The sequence below is a fragment of the Podarcis muralis genome, chromosome 6, assembly GCF_964188315.1.
Source record: "Podarcis muralis chromosome 6, rPodMur119.hap1.1, whole genome shotgun sequence".
Taxonomy (NCBI): domain Eukaryota; kingdom Metazoa; phylum Chordata; class Lepidosauria; order Squamata; family Lacertidae; genus Podarcis; species Podarcis muralis.
In genome coordinates this window covers 7,590,079-7,607,325 of record NC_135660.1, presented here as the reverse complement: position 1 = coordinate 7,607,325, position 17,247 = coordinate 7,590,079, and the positions used below count along the sequence as shown (strand labels likewise).

Sequence of the window (17,247 nt, the reverse complement as noted above, 5' to 3'; positions counted from 1 at the left end):
AAGTGTAGCTGCTCTGCAAATTCCAGGAGGTGGAATGTCCCCCCCCCCCAACACCCAAAATCACACCACACGCAATGCAATGCATGTAGATCCATGGAGGATAAGTTGGGAAGAGCAGTACAGAGTACAGAGTGCCTATGGGAAATTGTAAATAAAAATAAAAATTGGGGGGCTGTTTCCTCAGAGTGCTGTTAACTAGTGGGGAGGTTTTGCTTCATTTTTTGCAACTCCTGTCACTGAATGGAAAGCCTGCTCCCTAATTTTAAGTGCATTTGCTCTGTGACAAGAGGAAAGGTACTCCTTAAATGCTCAGAGGTACCCTCCTCCTGGATTAAATAAGAAGACATCATATTTGTTTGATCCAACGAGGGATTTAACGAAAGTGGAAGGTGATAGTACTAAAGGGGTGAGGCTGGAGGAAGAGGGTTGCAGCTCCAAGACCACAGGAGAGGCTTTTCCATGGGGATCAGCCACAACTGCTGGCCGCGGGGCTTGTATGTTCAGTAACACATCTGATTTCCTAGTGCCAGAGCCGAGAGACAAGTTGTGGCAGAAACTACTTTGCTTGCGCCATTTGGGACTCTCCTGGGAGATCTGACTCAGCATTTCAGGTGTGGCACCACATGTCAACATGCACACCAGGCAGCGGTTGGTGCATTAGGGCAAATGGGACGCTGCCCTAGTAATCTCCGTCTGCCCTCAGCCATTCCCCCATCTTCCTGCCTTCTTACTTAGAGCTAGTCCAGAGGGTGTCCCAGCCTGCCTGCCCCCTCCTCCCAGAGCCATCTTTCCCATAGGGCTTAGTGGCTCGTTGTGCCAGGGCACCGGCCTCTCAGGGGCGCCCCAGTGCCAGCAGCCTCCCCTTTCCCTGCACGCTGCCAGCTGTGCCCTGCCAACCATCTTTCCTTCCTACCCTCCTCGGCCCACCCCCCTCTGCGGGTGGGCACATTGGCACTGCTGATGCTGCTTGTGCTGCTCTCACAAGCACTCAGCGGCAGAGGCACGGGCTGCTTCGGATGAGGAGCCACTCCTTGACTCTGCCGCCTCCTCCTCCTCCTCTGCCACCACCTCCTCTCCCTCGACCGCGGGAATCCCCTCAGCCACTGCCCACTGAGCCGCTGTCATTGTAGCCTGAGGAAGCAGCGGCAGTGGCAGGAGTGGCTCCCAAGGGGCCTCCTCCGTGTCACTGGTGCCCGCCGTCCCCCCCACTCCCTGAGGCACAGGCAACAGCGTGGCAACCGCCTCCTGCTCCTTGGGCCCTCAGGCCGCTGGGCAGCAGCGAGAGTGCCGGCAGTAGGCTGTCATTGTTAGGCAGCGGAGGAGGAGGAGCGCCTCGGAGTCTTCCAAGCAAGAGTGGGGTTCCGGCGGTCTGGCCAGCCGCGCAGCATCCACCACATTGGCAGCGTCTTCTGTGGGTGGTGGCTCCCAGGGCTACGAGGTGGTCCGCGAGTTGGGCTCCGAGTTCTAAATTCTGGGAAAGGGAAGGGGTGCTGGATGTGCTTAAGACGGCCCTGCCTCCTCCTCAGTCTCAGGGTTGCCCTTGTACAACTCAGCAGCAGGGAGGAGAATGAAGAATGGTTGCCTCCACCATCATCAGTTTGGGATCCACCAACGGTTGTGCTCCCTGCCTTCTGCCCTACCAGCTCCCATGGGCAACAACCACCCCAGGGATTGGGATCCAGAAGTTGTTGGACTCCAACTCCCATCAGCCACAGCCAGCATGGCCAGCAGTCAGGAATGATGGGAGCTGAAGTCCAGCAGCATCTAGAGGGCCATAGGTTTCACGCTGCATGTCCCTGATGTCATACCCTCTGACATGTTGTGGTGAAAAATCGGGGTGCTATCTTCTGGGGTGAGTCATTTAACCCACATGAGATCATGACCCCAAAAGAGGTGTTTTTTTCTGGGGCCACCGCCTAAAAATGAACATTTTGGGTCTCTAGAAAAAAAATGGGTTTTTTTGGTGCAAGGCCATATGAGAGCACGGTGCCCAAAATGGCTGCCATGCTCTCACACGAAGAAACAGGACATCTCGGTTTTATCAGGACAGTTGAGGGGGATGTGATATGCGCTCCTACCTCCCCACCTTGAAATATGGGGGGCATTGAGTGTCTGTAAGGGACTCTGCCATGTGGACTTCACGCCCTGCTGGGTGCAACTGGCTATGACCCTCCCTCACTCACCAGCTGGTTGTGTTGTGTCGGTGGAAGTGGCAAAATCTTCATCGTAGGACTCGTCGTTGGAATCATCGCCATCCACCGAAGACCAGGCCCTCAGCTTGGCTTCGGCAATGGCAAATTGTTCGGCCACACCTAGGAAGGAGGGTGAGATGTCAGTCAGGGGAAGAGAGACAGAGCCTGAGGGTAACAGCGTATTCCACAAAACATCCTTGGCAAGAGGGACTGCTGTGCATGACAGGCAGAAATTCGAGGTTCTCCCAGTCATAGGGATACAGTGATGAGTGGGATAAAATGCCCCTCTTGAATTTGCTGTGAGTTATTCTATGGTTCAATAATTGCAGAACACAAGAGATATGTTGCTGTCCCGGCAGCATACCTCCATTTCCTCGTATCCAGAAATGCAAGAAGGGACTTTACTCTTGCCAGAAGTTCGGCTCTGCCCTCGCCGGTTCTGAAGGATCTTTTGGAAAAGTCCCGTATGCTCAGAGACTTTGTGCCTACCCATTAGGGGAAATAGGAAACCCTGAACACTTGTTTTTTAGATGTCCTTTTTACGATGAGGCATGTAGAGATACCATCAACCCCCATCTGGTGAGGCTTGCTGACCTTCCAGACAAGCCTAAACTAAATTTTCTCCTTTTAGGCAAAAATCACAAGATGGTCCGGATGGTCGCTAGATTCTGCGTGCAGATTTGTAGGTGTAGAAAAACCCCTGGAACAAATAGATCGCTAGGAAAACTGCCATAGCCAGCCTCCTGGGCGTCCCAGGGGCAATTTGCATGGTGGTTTAACCTTAGGTCCTTTTATGTTCATGCGACTATTTTAATTTTAATCTATAAGCTGTTATTGTATATTGTTTTAAATGTCTATTTCATTCTTGTGAAAGCAGTCTCAGTTGTGTTTCTTGAACTGGTCTCTGACCGTAATAATAAATTATTACTATTACTACTAGGATTCAATGAATCTTAGGCTACCAAACACCTGTCAAAAGGCTCAATGACATTAGGAATATGTTCCACAACCAAACCCACTACGTTCCAGGCACTGCTGCCAACTTCTTTCTGGAGGGAGGTGCCCTTAAGCATTGAAGCTTTCTAATCTTACAAAACTGCAAATATAGAGCATCACCTGTTGGTTCTTTCCCTTTTGTGCATCTCTTAAAGGCATGGGAGCCTTTGGCAAAAAAAGGAAGATTTGACAGCTTCATGGCAGAGTAAGGATTTGAACTCTGGTCTCCTGGGCCCTAGTCGGACACTCAGACCACTGCACCACACTGCCTCTCTTAATCCCTGGTGTACTGGGCCCCTCTGGAAAACCTACTAAGCTGAGAAATCAGGCCTTAAGTTTCCCACCTGGAATTTATCCAGAATCATTGCTCCAGCCGAATATATATATATATATTTAACTTCTGGGTACGTGAGGAAGAGGCATGATCACTGGGTATTTTAGAGCAGTTTATTATCAGATTCACACCTCTTATTATCACATCTTTCCGGACCCTGAGAGCCAGGAAAGGCAGTTTTTGTAGCTTTTGGGTGGCCTTTGAGTAATTTTTTTCCCTTAGAGCAGATCTTGTGAAATGAATGGACCATACTTAGTCATGCTCATTAATTTCAATGGGTGTACTTTGAATAAAATTTAGTGGAATGCCACTTAATTTTAAGCACCACTTGAGATTCTTTGCGATTCTTTTCACCTTAGCAACGAGGAATCTTTCGGATCCCCAAGAAGCCACATTCCTCTGCACAAGAATTCTTCTATGGACCCCCCCCACCTCACACACACACTTTTCTCGCTGCTCATCCACACTTTTGCTTGACCCATAATTTGATCATATAGTGTACCAATTAATTCCCTGGGTCCAAAAGCTTTTGTTGTTGTTTCATGTCTGTGCCTTGAGAAAATCTAATCTGAGCTACTGAATCGGACCTGATCAGATGTGTAGAAAATCTGAGCGGAGATTTTTGCTTAAGGAAGCCTCAGTTTAGCAGGTAAGATCAGAATAAAAATTATATATTTTAAAAAAAAGCATATGTCAAGCGAAAGTGTGGGTGAGCTCCAATCTTCCCTTCACTGTCACTTTCTGTTGTTGAAGAGCTTCCCTCCTCAAAATAAGGACAGGCACTAACTCCCTCTGCCCCTTCCTCTCTGGAAAGTCCATCAGCTGGTCAAACTCTCCCTCCCTCCCCTTCTCCCATCTTCTGCTTTCAAGCCCAATCAGTCGCCTCTTTCTTGGGATGACCTTCTCTCTCTTCCCTTCATTGTGCTTTCCTCTTCTTTCTCAGGTGTTTCATCCAAAAATCTCAGATTCCCCTATCCTTGCTCCCAAGCCTATTCTCTTCCAATTGCTTTCTTTCCCATTCTTGCCTTAAAACGTTTGCCAGGACCTCAGAAAACCACCCATCGAACTTCCTCCCTCCTGCTCTCTTTTTCTAAAGCAAGCAGCATTCATTTCCACCTTCACCCGTTGAGCCAAACCTCGTTCTTCTAATTTCAAACAGCATCCTTCTTCCACCCTCCCTTACCTCTTTTCCCTGACCAATTTGACTGCATCCTAATTTTTCTCTGCTGTTTTCAGGCATGCTTTTAGAACTGGCAGCTTGTATGATTAGCTGCAACTTGTTAGCCTATTGTTAAGAGCGAAGTTTTAGGAAGGGCTTGTGTCAATTAACATCTGCTCCCTGTATTCCTTAATAAGTATGCTAATTCCCCTTTGATACAATAACATTTACTTTTGATTTATCTTTTTTATTGTCCTTGTTAACCATTGGAGTGCCAAATTCTGGAGAGCATCCATGACTCTGTGTGAAAGAGAAGTCCCTAAAAAGGGGTGGTGATATCAAAGAACCATAGAACAGTAGAGTTGGAAGGGAACATAGTAAAAAAGGTAAAGGTAAAGGACCCCTGGACGGTTAAGTCCAGTCAAAGGTGACTATGGGGTTGCGGCACTCATCTCGCTTTCAGGCCAAGGGAGCCAGCGTTTGTCTACAGACAGCCTTCTCGGTCATGTGGCCAGCATGATTAAACCACTTCTGGCACAACAGAACATGATGGAAACCAGAGCGCACGGAAAAACTGTTTACCTTTCTCGCCACAGTGGTACCTATTTATCTACTTGCACTGGTATGCTTTCAAACTGCTAGGTTGGCAGGAGCTGGGACAGAGCAACAGGAGCTCACCCCGTTGCGGGGATTTGAACTGCTGACCTTCTGATCAGCAATCCCAAGAGACTCAGTGGTTTAGACCACAGAGCCACCCATGTCCCTGAGGAACAGGAACACTGGCCACCTTGGCTCTCTGGTAGTATTAATTAGATCAGGATTTCCAAAATATGGATCTCCAGCTGTTTTTGGACTACAGCTCCCATCATCTCCGACCACTGGTCCTGCTAGCTGGGGATGATGGGAGTTGTAGTCCAATAGCAGCTGGAGACCCAAGTTTGGGAATCTCTGAACTAGATGCATGTGGTAGAAGATCAGTGGCCACTAGTCACAACACCACCAGGATCAGAGGCACATGACTCTGAACACCAGGGTGGTGGAGAGCACTATTGTCTTCATCTCTTGCTGGGACAGAGCAATGGGAGCTCACCCCATCATGGGGATTGAGGCTCAGTAGTTTAGACCACAGCGCCACCCGCATTCGAAGGGAACATGAGGGTCATCAAATCCAACCCCCTGCACTGCAGGAATCATGGCACATGGAAACTGCACACTTCCTAACATTTATGACAAGCTGACACCTCTCACGTTCATTGTTCCCTGTTTGCAAAAGTGGGGAAGAATCACTACCTAAGGGCTGTCATGTTGAAGATGGAGCAAGCTTGTTTTCTGCTGCTCTGGAGGGTAGGACCCAATCCAAGGATTCAAATTCAAGAAAGGAGATTCCGATGAAACATTAGGAAGAGCATTCTAACGGTAAGAGAGGTTTCACAGTGAAACGGACTCCCTTGGGAGGTGGTGGACTCTCCTTCCTTGGAGAGGCTGGATGACAATCTCATAATTTAGCTGTAATTCCTGCACTGCAAAGGGGTTGGTCTAGATTGGCTTTGGGTTACCTCCCAACTCTGCAATTCTATGATTCTAGGAACATGAATTCATTACGAATGCAAGATTCCGGAGCACAGTTCTAGTCCGTATGGTGTGGCAGCAGAAACCAAAAGGCTTACACCTCCTCCTTCCACCCATTCGACTTGCCAGGTGGCGGGCAGATCACATGCAAATACCTTTACATTCTGTGGTGCAAAGAGGGAAGAAGGCAGCTTGCAGCTTCACACACCTGCTCCCTCCTTGGGCCTCTCACCTGGCCTTCCTCGTCCATCCATGCTTTAATAAGCAAGACTCGTGTGCTCCAGGCAGCTGGCGAAGGGAGGGAGGGCTGGAACAGGTCCAGGGAGGGAAGGTATGCAAGGAGCTGCCTTTGTATCCTCTTGAACATTTGAATATTTAAGGAAGTAGATAGGATCTCCAAGTTGCCATCTGCTAACCCTATTCCCAAGAAAATTCCCAGAAGGGAGATTATTATCCCAAGGTTAATTTAGACAAGTTGTCAACAGTCTCAGAGGAAACCCTCCCTGTTCACCTTGCCAAGCGATTTTCACATATTCATCGCCTTCAAATATGTGCGCGTTTTAGATTACACATGGCCCAAGGCGCAGCTGAAAAAAGCCCCAATCTCGGCTGGGTAAATTGTGCAAATCAGGAAAGTTAGCATGGCGCTACCTAATTTACATGTCTTATTGCAAATAAAAGATTTGTTTATTTATTATATTAGGGTCTCAGTCTTGGTGGGGAGGAGAGGGGGCAGCAACTGAGTCTGATATTTCTTTTGCCAATAAATGGATTTTGAGGGGCAGAGACTGATGTGTCCAGAGGAGGCAGGGGGTGCAAGTGAGTTGCCTCTGATCCTGGAGTTAGTATGTACCTATAAATACTAGGGATGCGGGTGGCGCTGTGGGTAAAAGCCTCAGCGCCTAGGTCTTGCCGATTGAAAGGTCGGCGGTTCGAATCCCCACGGCGGGGTGCGCTCCCGCTGCTCAGTCCCAGCACCTGCCAACCTAGCAGTTCGAAAGCACTCCCGGGTGCAAGTAGATAAATAGGGACCACTTACTAGCGGGAAGGTAAACGGCGTTTCTGTGTGCAGCTCTGGTTTGCCAGAGCAGCGATGTCACGCTGGCCACGTGACCCGGAAGTGTCTCCGGACAGCGCTGGCCCCCGGCCTCTTGAGTGAGATGGGCGCACAACCCCAGAGTCTGTCAAGACTGGCCCGTACGGGCAGGGGTACCTTTACCTTTTTACCTATAAATACTAGCAGTCATTGATCCCTCAGCCAAGCCCCACCCTCTCCCCACCAGCTCGGAACATGTGCAGACTGCCCATTGGAGTCAGCTCACACAACCTGGGCACATCTCTTTTTGCAAACATGAGTCATTTGCAGGACCCTCAAGAGTCTGGAGCACACAACTGGACTGAGCTGGATATCTGTTAATTTTACTTGTCAGAAAGCAGCCACGCTTGTTGTTAAATGGGGGCCTAGGGGTGGCTAATTTGGGGCTGCAGCTGCCTGTGTGCGTCACCTCCTGGGGGGGAAAGGAGGAGGGGTGGGGATAGGCAGACACTCCCAGCTTCAGGCTCCAACCATTACAATTAGCTCAGAGTCGCCCGTGAAGCTCAGATTGAATCACAGCCCAAGCTGTGGCTGAAGGACACACAGCAATTCACCACTGATGGAGGCAGAAGTAGGTGACCAACAGATGCAGAGGAGGAGAAGGCTGCTCTGCATTTAATTCTTGCAGGATTCTAAGCAGGTGCAGCTTGTGGCAAAACTAAGGGAGAAGAACTGCTAACTATTATGAGTGAGAAATAGAGTAAGGTAAAGGTAGAGGACCCCTGGACAGTTGAGTCCAGTCAAAGGCATCTATGGCGTGCGGCGCTCATTTTGCTTCAGGCCGAGGAAGCCGGCTTTGGCCACAGACAGCTTTCCAAGTCATGTGGCCAGCAGGACTAAACTGCTTCTGGCACAACGGAACACCGTGATGGAAGCCAGAGTGCATGGAAACACTGTTTACCTTCCTGCCACAGCGGTATCTATTTAATCTACTTGCACTGGTATACTTTTGAACTGCTAGGTTGGCAGGAGCTGGGACAGAGCAACGGGAGCTCACCCCGTCACACAGATTTGAACTGCTGACCTTCTGATCAGCAAGCCCAAGAGGCTCAGTAGTTTAGACCACAGAGCCACCCATGTCCCTGAGGAACAGAAACACTGGCCACCTTGGCTCTCTGGTAGTATTAATTAGATCAGGATTTCCAAAACATGGATCTCCAGCTGTTTTTGGACTACAACTCCCATCCTCTCCGATCACTGGTCCTGGGAGCTGGAGATAATGGGCATTGTAGTCCAATAGCAGCTGGAGACCCAAGTTCAGGAATTCCTGAACTAGATGCATGTGGTAGAAGATGTCCATCAGTGGCCACTAGTCACAACACCACCAGGATCAGAGGCACATGACTCTGGACACCAGGGTGGTGGAGAGCGCTATTGTCTTCATCTCTTGCTTGTGGTCTTTCCAGGAGGCATTTGGATGGCCACAGTGGGAAACTGAATTTGAGCTTTGGGTCTCATCCAGCAGGGCTCTTCCACTGTCAATGACAAAGGCACAGCACAAGACCAGACAGCATGAATTCCAAGGAAGGAGAGGAGACAGGATAGCTATCTTCAAATATCTCAAGGGCTGTAGCATGGAAGATGGAGCAAGCTTGTGTTCTCCTGCTCTGGAGGGTAGGACCAGAACCAATGGCTTCAAGTTACAAGAAAGGAGATTCCGACTCAACATCAGGAAGAACTTTCTGACAGTAAAAGCTATTCGACAGTGGTGGTGGGCTCTCCTTCCTTGGAGATTTTAAAGCAGAGGTTGGATGGCCATCTGTCATGGATGCTTTAGTAAAGATCCCTGCACTGCAGGGAGCTGGACTACATGACCCTTGGGGTCCCTTCTGTGATTCTAAGAATAAATCACCACAAAGCCCAGGGCCTAACTAACTTTGAGCATCCCAGTTCGTTTCACCATGCCTCTCTGTATGCTGGCCAGCTCAAATCCAATTGAAGTGATATGGGTCTGAGTTGGCATCACTCCTCACAGGCTCATTGGAATACCGACATGACCTAGGTCTGACATGATGCCCTTGGCTTGACGCGACCCAGGAAAAGTGGTACATTAGCAAAAATGTTCTCTGTGAGCTATTCCTGACCTATGGCTTTTTACTGGAGATTGCGAGGTCCGTTTCACCTTAGAAGATGCTTCCTTGACTCATCAGCAGCAGCAGCAGCCTTGACTCGTCAGTAGCCTTGATTCTTCCTCCAGCACTATCCTGCAACCCCTCCTTGGTTCCAGGGTGCATTGGAGTTCGCCGGATGACACCGAGGTTCGCGACATGGCTGTTTCCTCCATCTTCAGAGGGAGATATTGGCCTTATGGCAAAGGGGTAATTATGCCCATGCTGGCGGCCTCCCAAAAGGACGAGCAAATTCAGGGAGAAGAACTTCCCCAGGGGTGGTTCTGTGGTCAACCCTCCTCTAGAAAACACGAGCTCTTTCAAAGGCAGGACAGTGGAGCTGAGTTGCTCTGGCAGCAATCTTATCTGTCACTGTTTATCCTACCCCACGCCTGTCTCTCCCTGGCTGTCAGAAAGTGAACAGCTCAGCCCCGAAGGCAGGCCAGGCGCTTGGGTGACAGTCATGTCATGTGACAGTCCTTTTGTTCCCAAAGTCGGGACTTTGCGGGCAGGAAGACGACCGCTCTGTTGTTTGGGATGATTACTCTGCTCTGCCAGGCCCTTGAAGGGCAGAGCTCTCAGGGTGAATGGAGAGGGGCAGCGGGTGAGAGGGAGCTAATCGTTCCCTCTCGCCGGCTCTTTCCCCCTGGTTTCCGGATCCTTTGGGTGACTCAGCTCCTGGCCTTGCATTCGGCTGAGCTCCTACAAGGACACAGCCGGCCTCCGCTGCTGGCACAGGAGGTGGCATCAAGGGGGCAGCTGGGATGGCACAGCAGCTGTCGCACCTAGGGCCAGCACAGCTTGTCGAACGCCGGCCCTGAGGCACCCCTCCCTGTAGCGCCACCAACCCACTTTTAAAACCTTTGCTCCCTGAGAGAGGCTAGCAGAAATGTCCCTACCAATGCATGGAGAAATTGCTTTGAAAATGATCTGGAAAACAGAGGACTGAATTGAGGGTTCTGAGCGGACGGAGGCAAGGTTTTGGTGCACAGTCAGCAGCTTTGCCTGGTGCCAAAATGTGGCGTTATGTATTTCTCTCCAAAGCAGACAGACATTTTGATTGTGCCGTGTCCATGGCTTCTGGGGTTTGGCCAGCAGAGAAGCAGGAAAATCTCCCATCCGCAGTGTACAAATTGGCATTTAGGTTGGGCGGAGAAGGAAGCTTACACTGGCCTTTCTCTCCTCTCACCCTTGTGATTACCTGCTCATCATAATCCTATGTACCGGGGGTGGGGACTGGATCCAGCCAGTGGGCGAGATCCTGCCCTTTCCCCAGCAAAGCCATTTTGACCTGAGGTCACTATGGCATCAGGGGAGCCATTTTTTCTTTGGTGAAGGGCAAGCTGGGCCACAAAGGAAGAGCCAGGTCCAGTCAAGCTGGGCTTGGAGTTAGTGTTGACCAGCTGACAGGTGCCAAGTTCAAGCTCTGCTTTCTGCTGGGATTGGCTGGTTATGGAGTACAGTCATACCTCAGGTTACAGATGCTTCAGGTTGTGTTTTTTCAGGTTATGGACTGCCGAAACCCGGAAGTACCGGAACGGGTTACTTGCGGGTTTTGGTGGTTGTGCATGTGCAGAAGTGCTAAATTGCACTTTCTGCATGCACAGAAGCGCCGAATCACAACCCAAGCATCTACTGTACTCCAACTCAGCCCATCCCAGTGGGCATGAAGTGAGTGTCAATCAACTGACAGTTTATGATGGCAGGCCTTCCTTGCAAGGCATAATCAGGAGTGCACTTTAAGGCTGCAGATTGTGCATTGGAAGTCGTATCTCTACCTGGCCTTCCCCTGATGCCACATGTTGTACCACAGAATTGTTTAATTGGAAGGGACCCTGAGGGATATCTGGCCCAACCCACTGCAATGCAAGGATCACAGCTCTGACAGATGACTATCCATCCTCTTCTTAAAAAACAAAGGGGAGCCCACAACCTTCCGAGGGAGTCCATTCCACTGTTGAGCAGCTCTTACTGTCAGAAAGTTAAGTTGGAATCTCCTTTCTTGTAACTGGAAGCCATTGGTTCAGGTCCTACCTTCCAGAGCAGGAGAAAACAATCTTCCTCCATCCTCCATGCGACAGCCCTTGAGATATTTGAAGGTGGCTATCATATCTCTTCCCAGTCTCTTCTTTCCCAGGCTAAACATACCCAACTCCCTCAACCGTTCCTCATCAGGCTTGGTTTCCAAACCCTTGATTGTCTTGGTCACCCTCCTCTGCACAGTACAGGATAGGTTGCAAGTCCTACTTGCAACTCCCATGGGCCTCTGGTTGGCCACTGTCAGAACAAGATGCTGCACAAGACGGGCCATTGGCCTGATCCAGCAGGCTCTCTTTATGAGTGTTCCCTGCCCTGCAGCCTCAGGGTAGAAAGGCACATTATTTCTGTGTCCGTACAGCAGATAAATCCCCAATCTGACACCACACCCCTCGACGCCTACTTTCCCCCTCTCTCCCAGACGGTTCCTACCTGCAGCAAACCTGGCCTCCTGCTCTCCTTCGCTGAGGTCCGAATAGGAGTTGAACGTGCTTTCCAGAGCCACCGGCGAGTCCATGGGCTTGCACCAGCCCTTCCACTCGATGAGGTGGGCCACCCTGCCTTGAGCCATGGCCGTGGGCTTGGTCACATGATCCTTCACCACCTGTGAAATACCTGCAATGGAGCAAGCAGGGTTAGAGGGGATGCCCCGGAGCTGCTGAGATGATCCGTGGTTCCGCTTTGCGGTGAAACTCTCCATTCTGCAAATGGAGATGCTGGCACACACCGTGACACACACTCCTTGGGTGGAAGCCAGACCCCGTGACTGAAGAGGCACCTGATAAGGAACGGCTGAAAGGGCATCCTTATAAAAAGAGCCAACTAGATGCCATGCTCCGTCACATGTTAAATCATCCCAACTATCCCCTCCTGCCCAAAACATGCAGCAATGGCCTTCAGCAGGAAACCCACATTGGGGTGGGTGGGTGTGAAAGAGAGACTTTCTGCTGTCCATCAGGCAATGGCTTTTTCCACTTGCCTTGCCCCACCCTCCAGCCCTAGGAGCCTTTCCCAAACCATGACTTTAGGAACAGCAGAAGCAGCTGGGAAGAGTTCAGGGATTGTTACTATTTCTAAATACAGTGGTACCTCTGGTTGCAAACGGGATCTGTTCCAGAGGCCCGTTCGCAACCTGAAAAGAACGCAACCCGCGTCTGTGCCCACGCGGGTCGCGATTAGCTGCTTCTGCGCATGCACGTGACGTCATTTTGTGTGTCTGCGCATGCGCAAGCTGTGAAACCCGGAAGTAACCCTTTCCAGTACTTCCGGGTCACCGTGGGACGCAACCTGAAAACGCGCAACCTGAAGCAAACATAACATGAGGTACGACTGTAATTTTATGTTGTGTGTCTTTGCTTTTCAATATAATGCAATCATCCATATCAGCCTTCACCAGTCTGGTGCTCTGCAGATGATAGAATCACGGATTGTAGAGTTGAAAGGGACCCCAAGGTTCATCTGCTCTGGCCCCCTGCAATGCAGGAAAACGAAGCTGTCCCATACCAGGATCAAACCTGCAACCTTGGTGTTATCAACACCACACTCTAACCAGCTGAGCTATCCACCTGGATAAAATTAAGAAGGCACCAACTCCCAGCAGCGTGCTGGCTGGACTTGATGGGAGTTGTGCATAAGAACTTGCGGAGAGCCAGGGGCCCATGTAGGCCAGCATCCTGTTCTAAGAGTGGCCAAGCAGATCCCTGTGGGAATCCTTCATGAAGGGTCTTAGCACAAGAGCCGTTCTGCCTCCTGCGGTTTCTAGCTGCTGGTATTCAGAGGCATGCTGCCTCTGAGGGCGGACTATTTTGTAGACCCAAACACTTGGAGGGCAAAAGCTGGTCCAGGCCATCCACTCTGAAGGGGAACAGCTCAGCCTCTCTCCCTGATCATTTCATTCTGCTGCACATGTAACCCAAGCCTCTCTCAGAGCTGCACAATCCAGCCTGAGAAGGTTTACAGCCCTCTTGCTTAGCAAACCCAAGCCATGGAAATCTGACTTTGAGCTACGCTTTGGAATTTATAGCCTGTGCGCATCCCTTCTGAAAGTGTTTGCCATTTGGGATGTCACACATTCAGTTCCAGTGACAGCTATCATGTAATAGGTGACAGACGAGTTACAGTTGGCGTATCACCTACCCGGCTTGCCTTCCCCGTTGCCGGATAATTATCTTGGGCGTATTTAAGAGGCAGTGATCTGCAATAACTGATTATAGCAGCTTCGCACATCCATTGAGACGTAATGATCGGCGGGATAATGTAACATGAGAACTCCGCTCATTGACAATTCACCGGCTCTTTGTCACGCAACTTGCCCTTGGTTGATTGACGTAAAAAACAGAGAAATCAAGCTATGCAGAGCTGAAACTCTCAGCAACATTTGTAAGGGGTCCCATAACGTTCAGAACTAACTTGGGTGCCCGTATTTGACTGGGAACTGGCCTGTCCTTTTCAGTTCTGAGAGTGGTACAGCCAGCGTGGTATAATGGTTATAGTGCCAGACTAGGACTCTGGGAGAACAGGGCTCAAATCCACACTTAGCCAAGGAGGCCAGTCACCACCTCTCAGCCTAACCAACCTTACAGGGTTGTTGTGAGAATAAAACAAGCAGTGATCAAGAGTGGGTCCAACAGTCAAGAACAGCGCAGTCTTTAGCATACGCGCTACAAGGGCGCAAAGTTCCATACAGCGCCCCCAAATTTAGTTTAGCCCCCAAATTAACTTTTATTATGATGTTAGAGTTAATTTTGCATGCACAGCGCCGTTGAGAATGACAAGTGTCATCGCTGAGTCAAGCACAGCTGGTGCAGCGCGTCTTTGGCAAATGAGCGCACAAAGTCGAAAGCCCTTTAGTGAAACAGCAGGTATACATTTCGGTAATACCTAGGTATATATGTATTTTGTTTTTCTAGCTTGATCAAAATTATTTATTATTTCATAACAGGTAGATAGTTCAGAGCTTAGGTGGCTTCAGTGGCAGGCACGTGGTGCCCTCCAGAATTTGGCACCCGGGTGCCCCACACCCCTTGCACCCCCAGGTAAAGACAGCTATGGTCAAGAAGGCAGTTTCTGCACATGCTGTAGAGGGAAGTGAGGGGCAGGTGGGGCTTGTCAATCTGGGAAGGTAGCCCATCTAGGAGAAGGAAAACTTTGACCCTAAACCTCCACTGCCTTGTGGGTTATATTCGGGAGAAGAAAGGGCTAAGGAGCAAACTTTGACCCTAAACCTCCACTGCCTTGTGGGATATCTTCAGGAGAAGCAAATTTGAATCACACAAATTTGAAGTGGAGTCCCTAAGACAGTTGGGTGGCGCCTTGTACGCCTCCTTCCAGCAACTCCTGTAGCCAAGCTGGTGCCAAACGTCTTGCTCTGCTTTTCTTTGGGCCAAATAAGTGAGGGTGAGAGGGGAGTCTTGTCACGTGGGGAGCCCAGGACCCTCATACACACTGCTCAGGCTTGTGGCCTGGGGAGATCAATGCACTGCTGCTAATGCAGCGGCTTGACTTCGCTTTAGGAGGCGCACTCCATTGTCTCTTGAGACACACAGTTGTGAACATCAATGCCACCTTGAGCTGCTTGGAGGGAAGTTGGGTTGTAAATTCAGAGGTTCTCAAACTGATCCACAGACCACTGGTGGTCCTCAGGTGTTTCAAGGGGTCTGTAGAACAGCTGATAAGATTGATAAATGACCCTGGATTTGGGGGTTTTTCTTTTCTGACAATGAAGATTCTGATTATTTTGCCCAAATACACCACTAAGGTCCTGGGCATAGGGCCTGTGGTATTCATAATAGGATACTGGTGGAGTGTACTGATTTTTCCATTAAACTCTACTAGTTAGAGGCCTATCTCCGAAACTCAAGGCCCACAGTTTTCATAACGCAGCACTGGTTTTGAGGTTGCTGTCACCATTGAAGAGAAGATGTTTATTAAGTGGTCTGCACAGCCCCTAGGAAAGCGCTTTGAGAAATGCTGGCCTAATGTGTTTGGAATGATTTGATTTGGTGTTTTTCAGACTGTGTTCTATGAAATCCTAGGTTTTCTCGGAAGCCTATCAAGAGCCCAGAAGCTCAATAATGGTGGGCAAGATGCCCAAAAGGCCATTACAGATGTTCCACTGCAATGTTCGTCCATGGGAGAGTATGGGCACATTGAAGGAGGCCTCTCAAATGGGGGGGGGGGGCAAACAGGTAGGCCCAACACCTCTGTTTATCCTCCAGTATTAACTGAAATTAGACCATGTTCCAGAATGCTAAAAAGAAGAAGAAGAAGGTACAGGGACTCTGGAGTCTTGGCAGATGAATCCATCCGTGGCAAACCAATCTATGCAGAAAGGGTTTCCTGGGAGGTCTGAAGATGGGTGGTACAATTTTAAGAAAATTTGCATTCTTAGTAAAAACAATGACAATAGCATTAAAGTGCCAATGTGCCTCTGGGCAGTCTTCAAGGCAGGAAAATAACTGCTGGGGGAAATAACACAGCCAAAAGCAGACTCCGGAAAAATGAAGGGCACTAGGAAGGCAGCCATTTTGAATGTGTTGCTGCAAAAACAAGGAAAAATCTCCTGCGGCAACCTTAAAGGTAACAAATTGATGGTGGCCCACGTGTTTGTGGCCTTGCTTGACATAGGACCATTGACAAGTAGGTTATTGCAAAACAAAAGAGGAAATGCATTACCAAATAAAATAGGATGTAGATTTGTATAGGTTCGTGACATTGATTTAAACAGAAATGCAATGCATCTCACCATTGTGGGGAAGAAGGTGACCATGTGAGCTGTTTGCATGCTCAGTAAGTCTCACTCCTTAGCATTCTTTCTTTTTGTCCGTCAAATTGAGGACTGTACTATGTAAGGTAAGATATAGGTAAAAGGGTAAAGGGACCCCTGACCATTAGGTCCAGTCGTGGCCGACTCTGGGGTTGCAGCGCTCATCTCGCTTTATTGGCTGAGGGAGCTGGTGTACAGCTTCTGGGTCACGTGCCCAGCATGACTAAGCCACTTCTGGCGAACCAGAGCAGCACGTGGAAACGCCGTTTACCTTCCCACCAGAGCTGTACCTATTTATCTACTTGCACTTTGATGTGCTTTTGAATTGCTAGGTTGGCAGGAGCAGGGACCGAGCAACGGGAGCTCACCCCGTCATGGGGATTCAAACCGATGACCTTCTGATTGGCAAGTCCTAGGCTCTGTGGTTTAACCCCCAGCGCCACCCACGTCCCTACAAGGTAAGATATATGACCATCCAATAGACAAGGGAGACAAACAGAGAACTCCTCCTGCCTTGAGGAAGTACCTGCGATGAGAGCAGGGTGGGGGGAGTGGAAGAACCTCACTCCTTATCTCATGGGTCTCTTGACGTGTGTCTGTCTGCAGAGGCCTTCCATGGCCCACCCCCCTGTGAAACTTGGCTTGAAATAAACTTTCTTTAGCCCATAGAAGTCTCTTTTCAAGACAAATTGTGGAACAGAGTCATTTCAAGGAGAGGTGTACAGCCAAGGAGTTGCAACTACAATGTACATTTCACCATGGAGGCCGGCAATTATATTGGCAACATTCCCCGCAATCCAGTACAGATTTAATTTTGGATCTAATCTGCATATTACTATGGTGAGATAAGGGAGCTTTTCATTCTAATTATTGCATAGGGCTTCTGCCCATGTTAACTTCTAAAATAACCCAAGGGAGCCATGCTGGAGGAGACCCCAGCTCACTCCTTCATGCTAATCCTCCTCTCATTTCAGCTTGGGCTGCTGTGGGG

The 17,247-nt window shown here is 49.6% G+C and overlaps 1 protein-coding gene across 7 annotated transcripts in view; it reads right to left on the bottom strand.

Moving 5' to 3' along the window:
• Positions 1-17,247, bottom strand: part of FAM131A (family with sequence similarity 131 member A) — a 58,280-nt gene that overhangs the window by 4,510 nt on the left and 36,523 nt on the right. For all 7 annotated transcript variants that reach the window (XM_028731705.2, XM_028731704.2, XM_028731703.2 and 4 more), the window contains 2 exons: positions 11,924-12,106; positions 2,184-2,312 (listed from right to left, as the gene is read on the bottom strand). In XM_028731705.2, the coding sequence (XP_028587538.2) occupies positions 2,184-2,312; positions 11,924-12,106 (312 nt within the window). The remainder of the gene's footprint in view (positions 1-2,183; positions 2,313-11,923; positions 12,107-17,247) is intronic.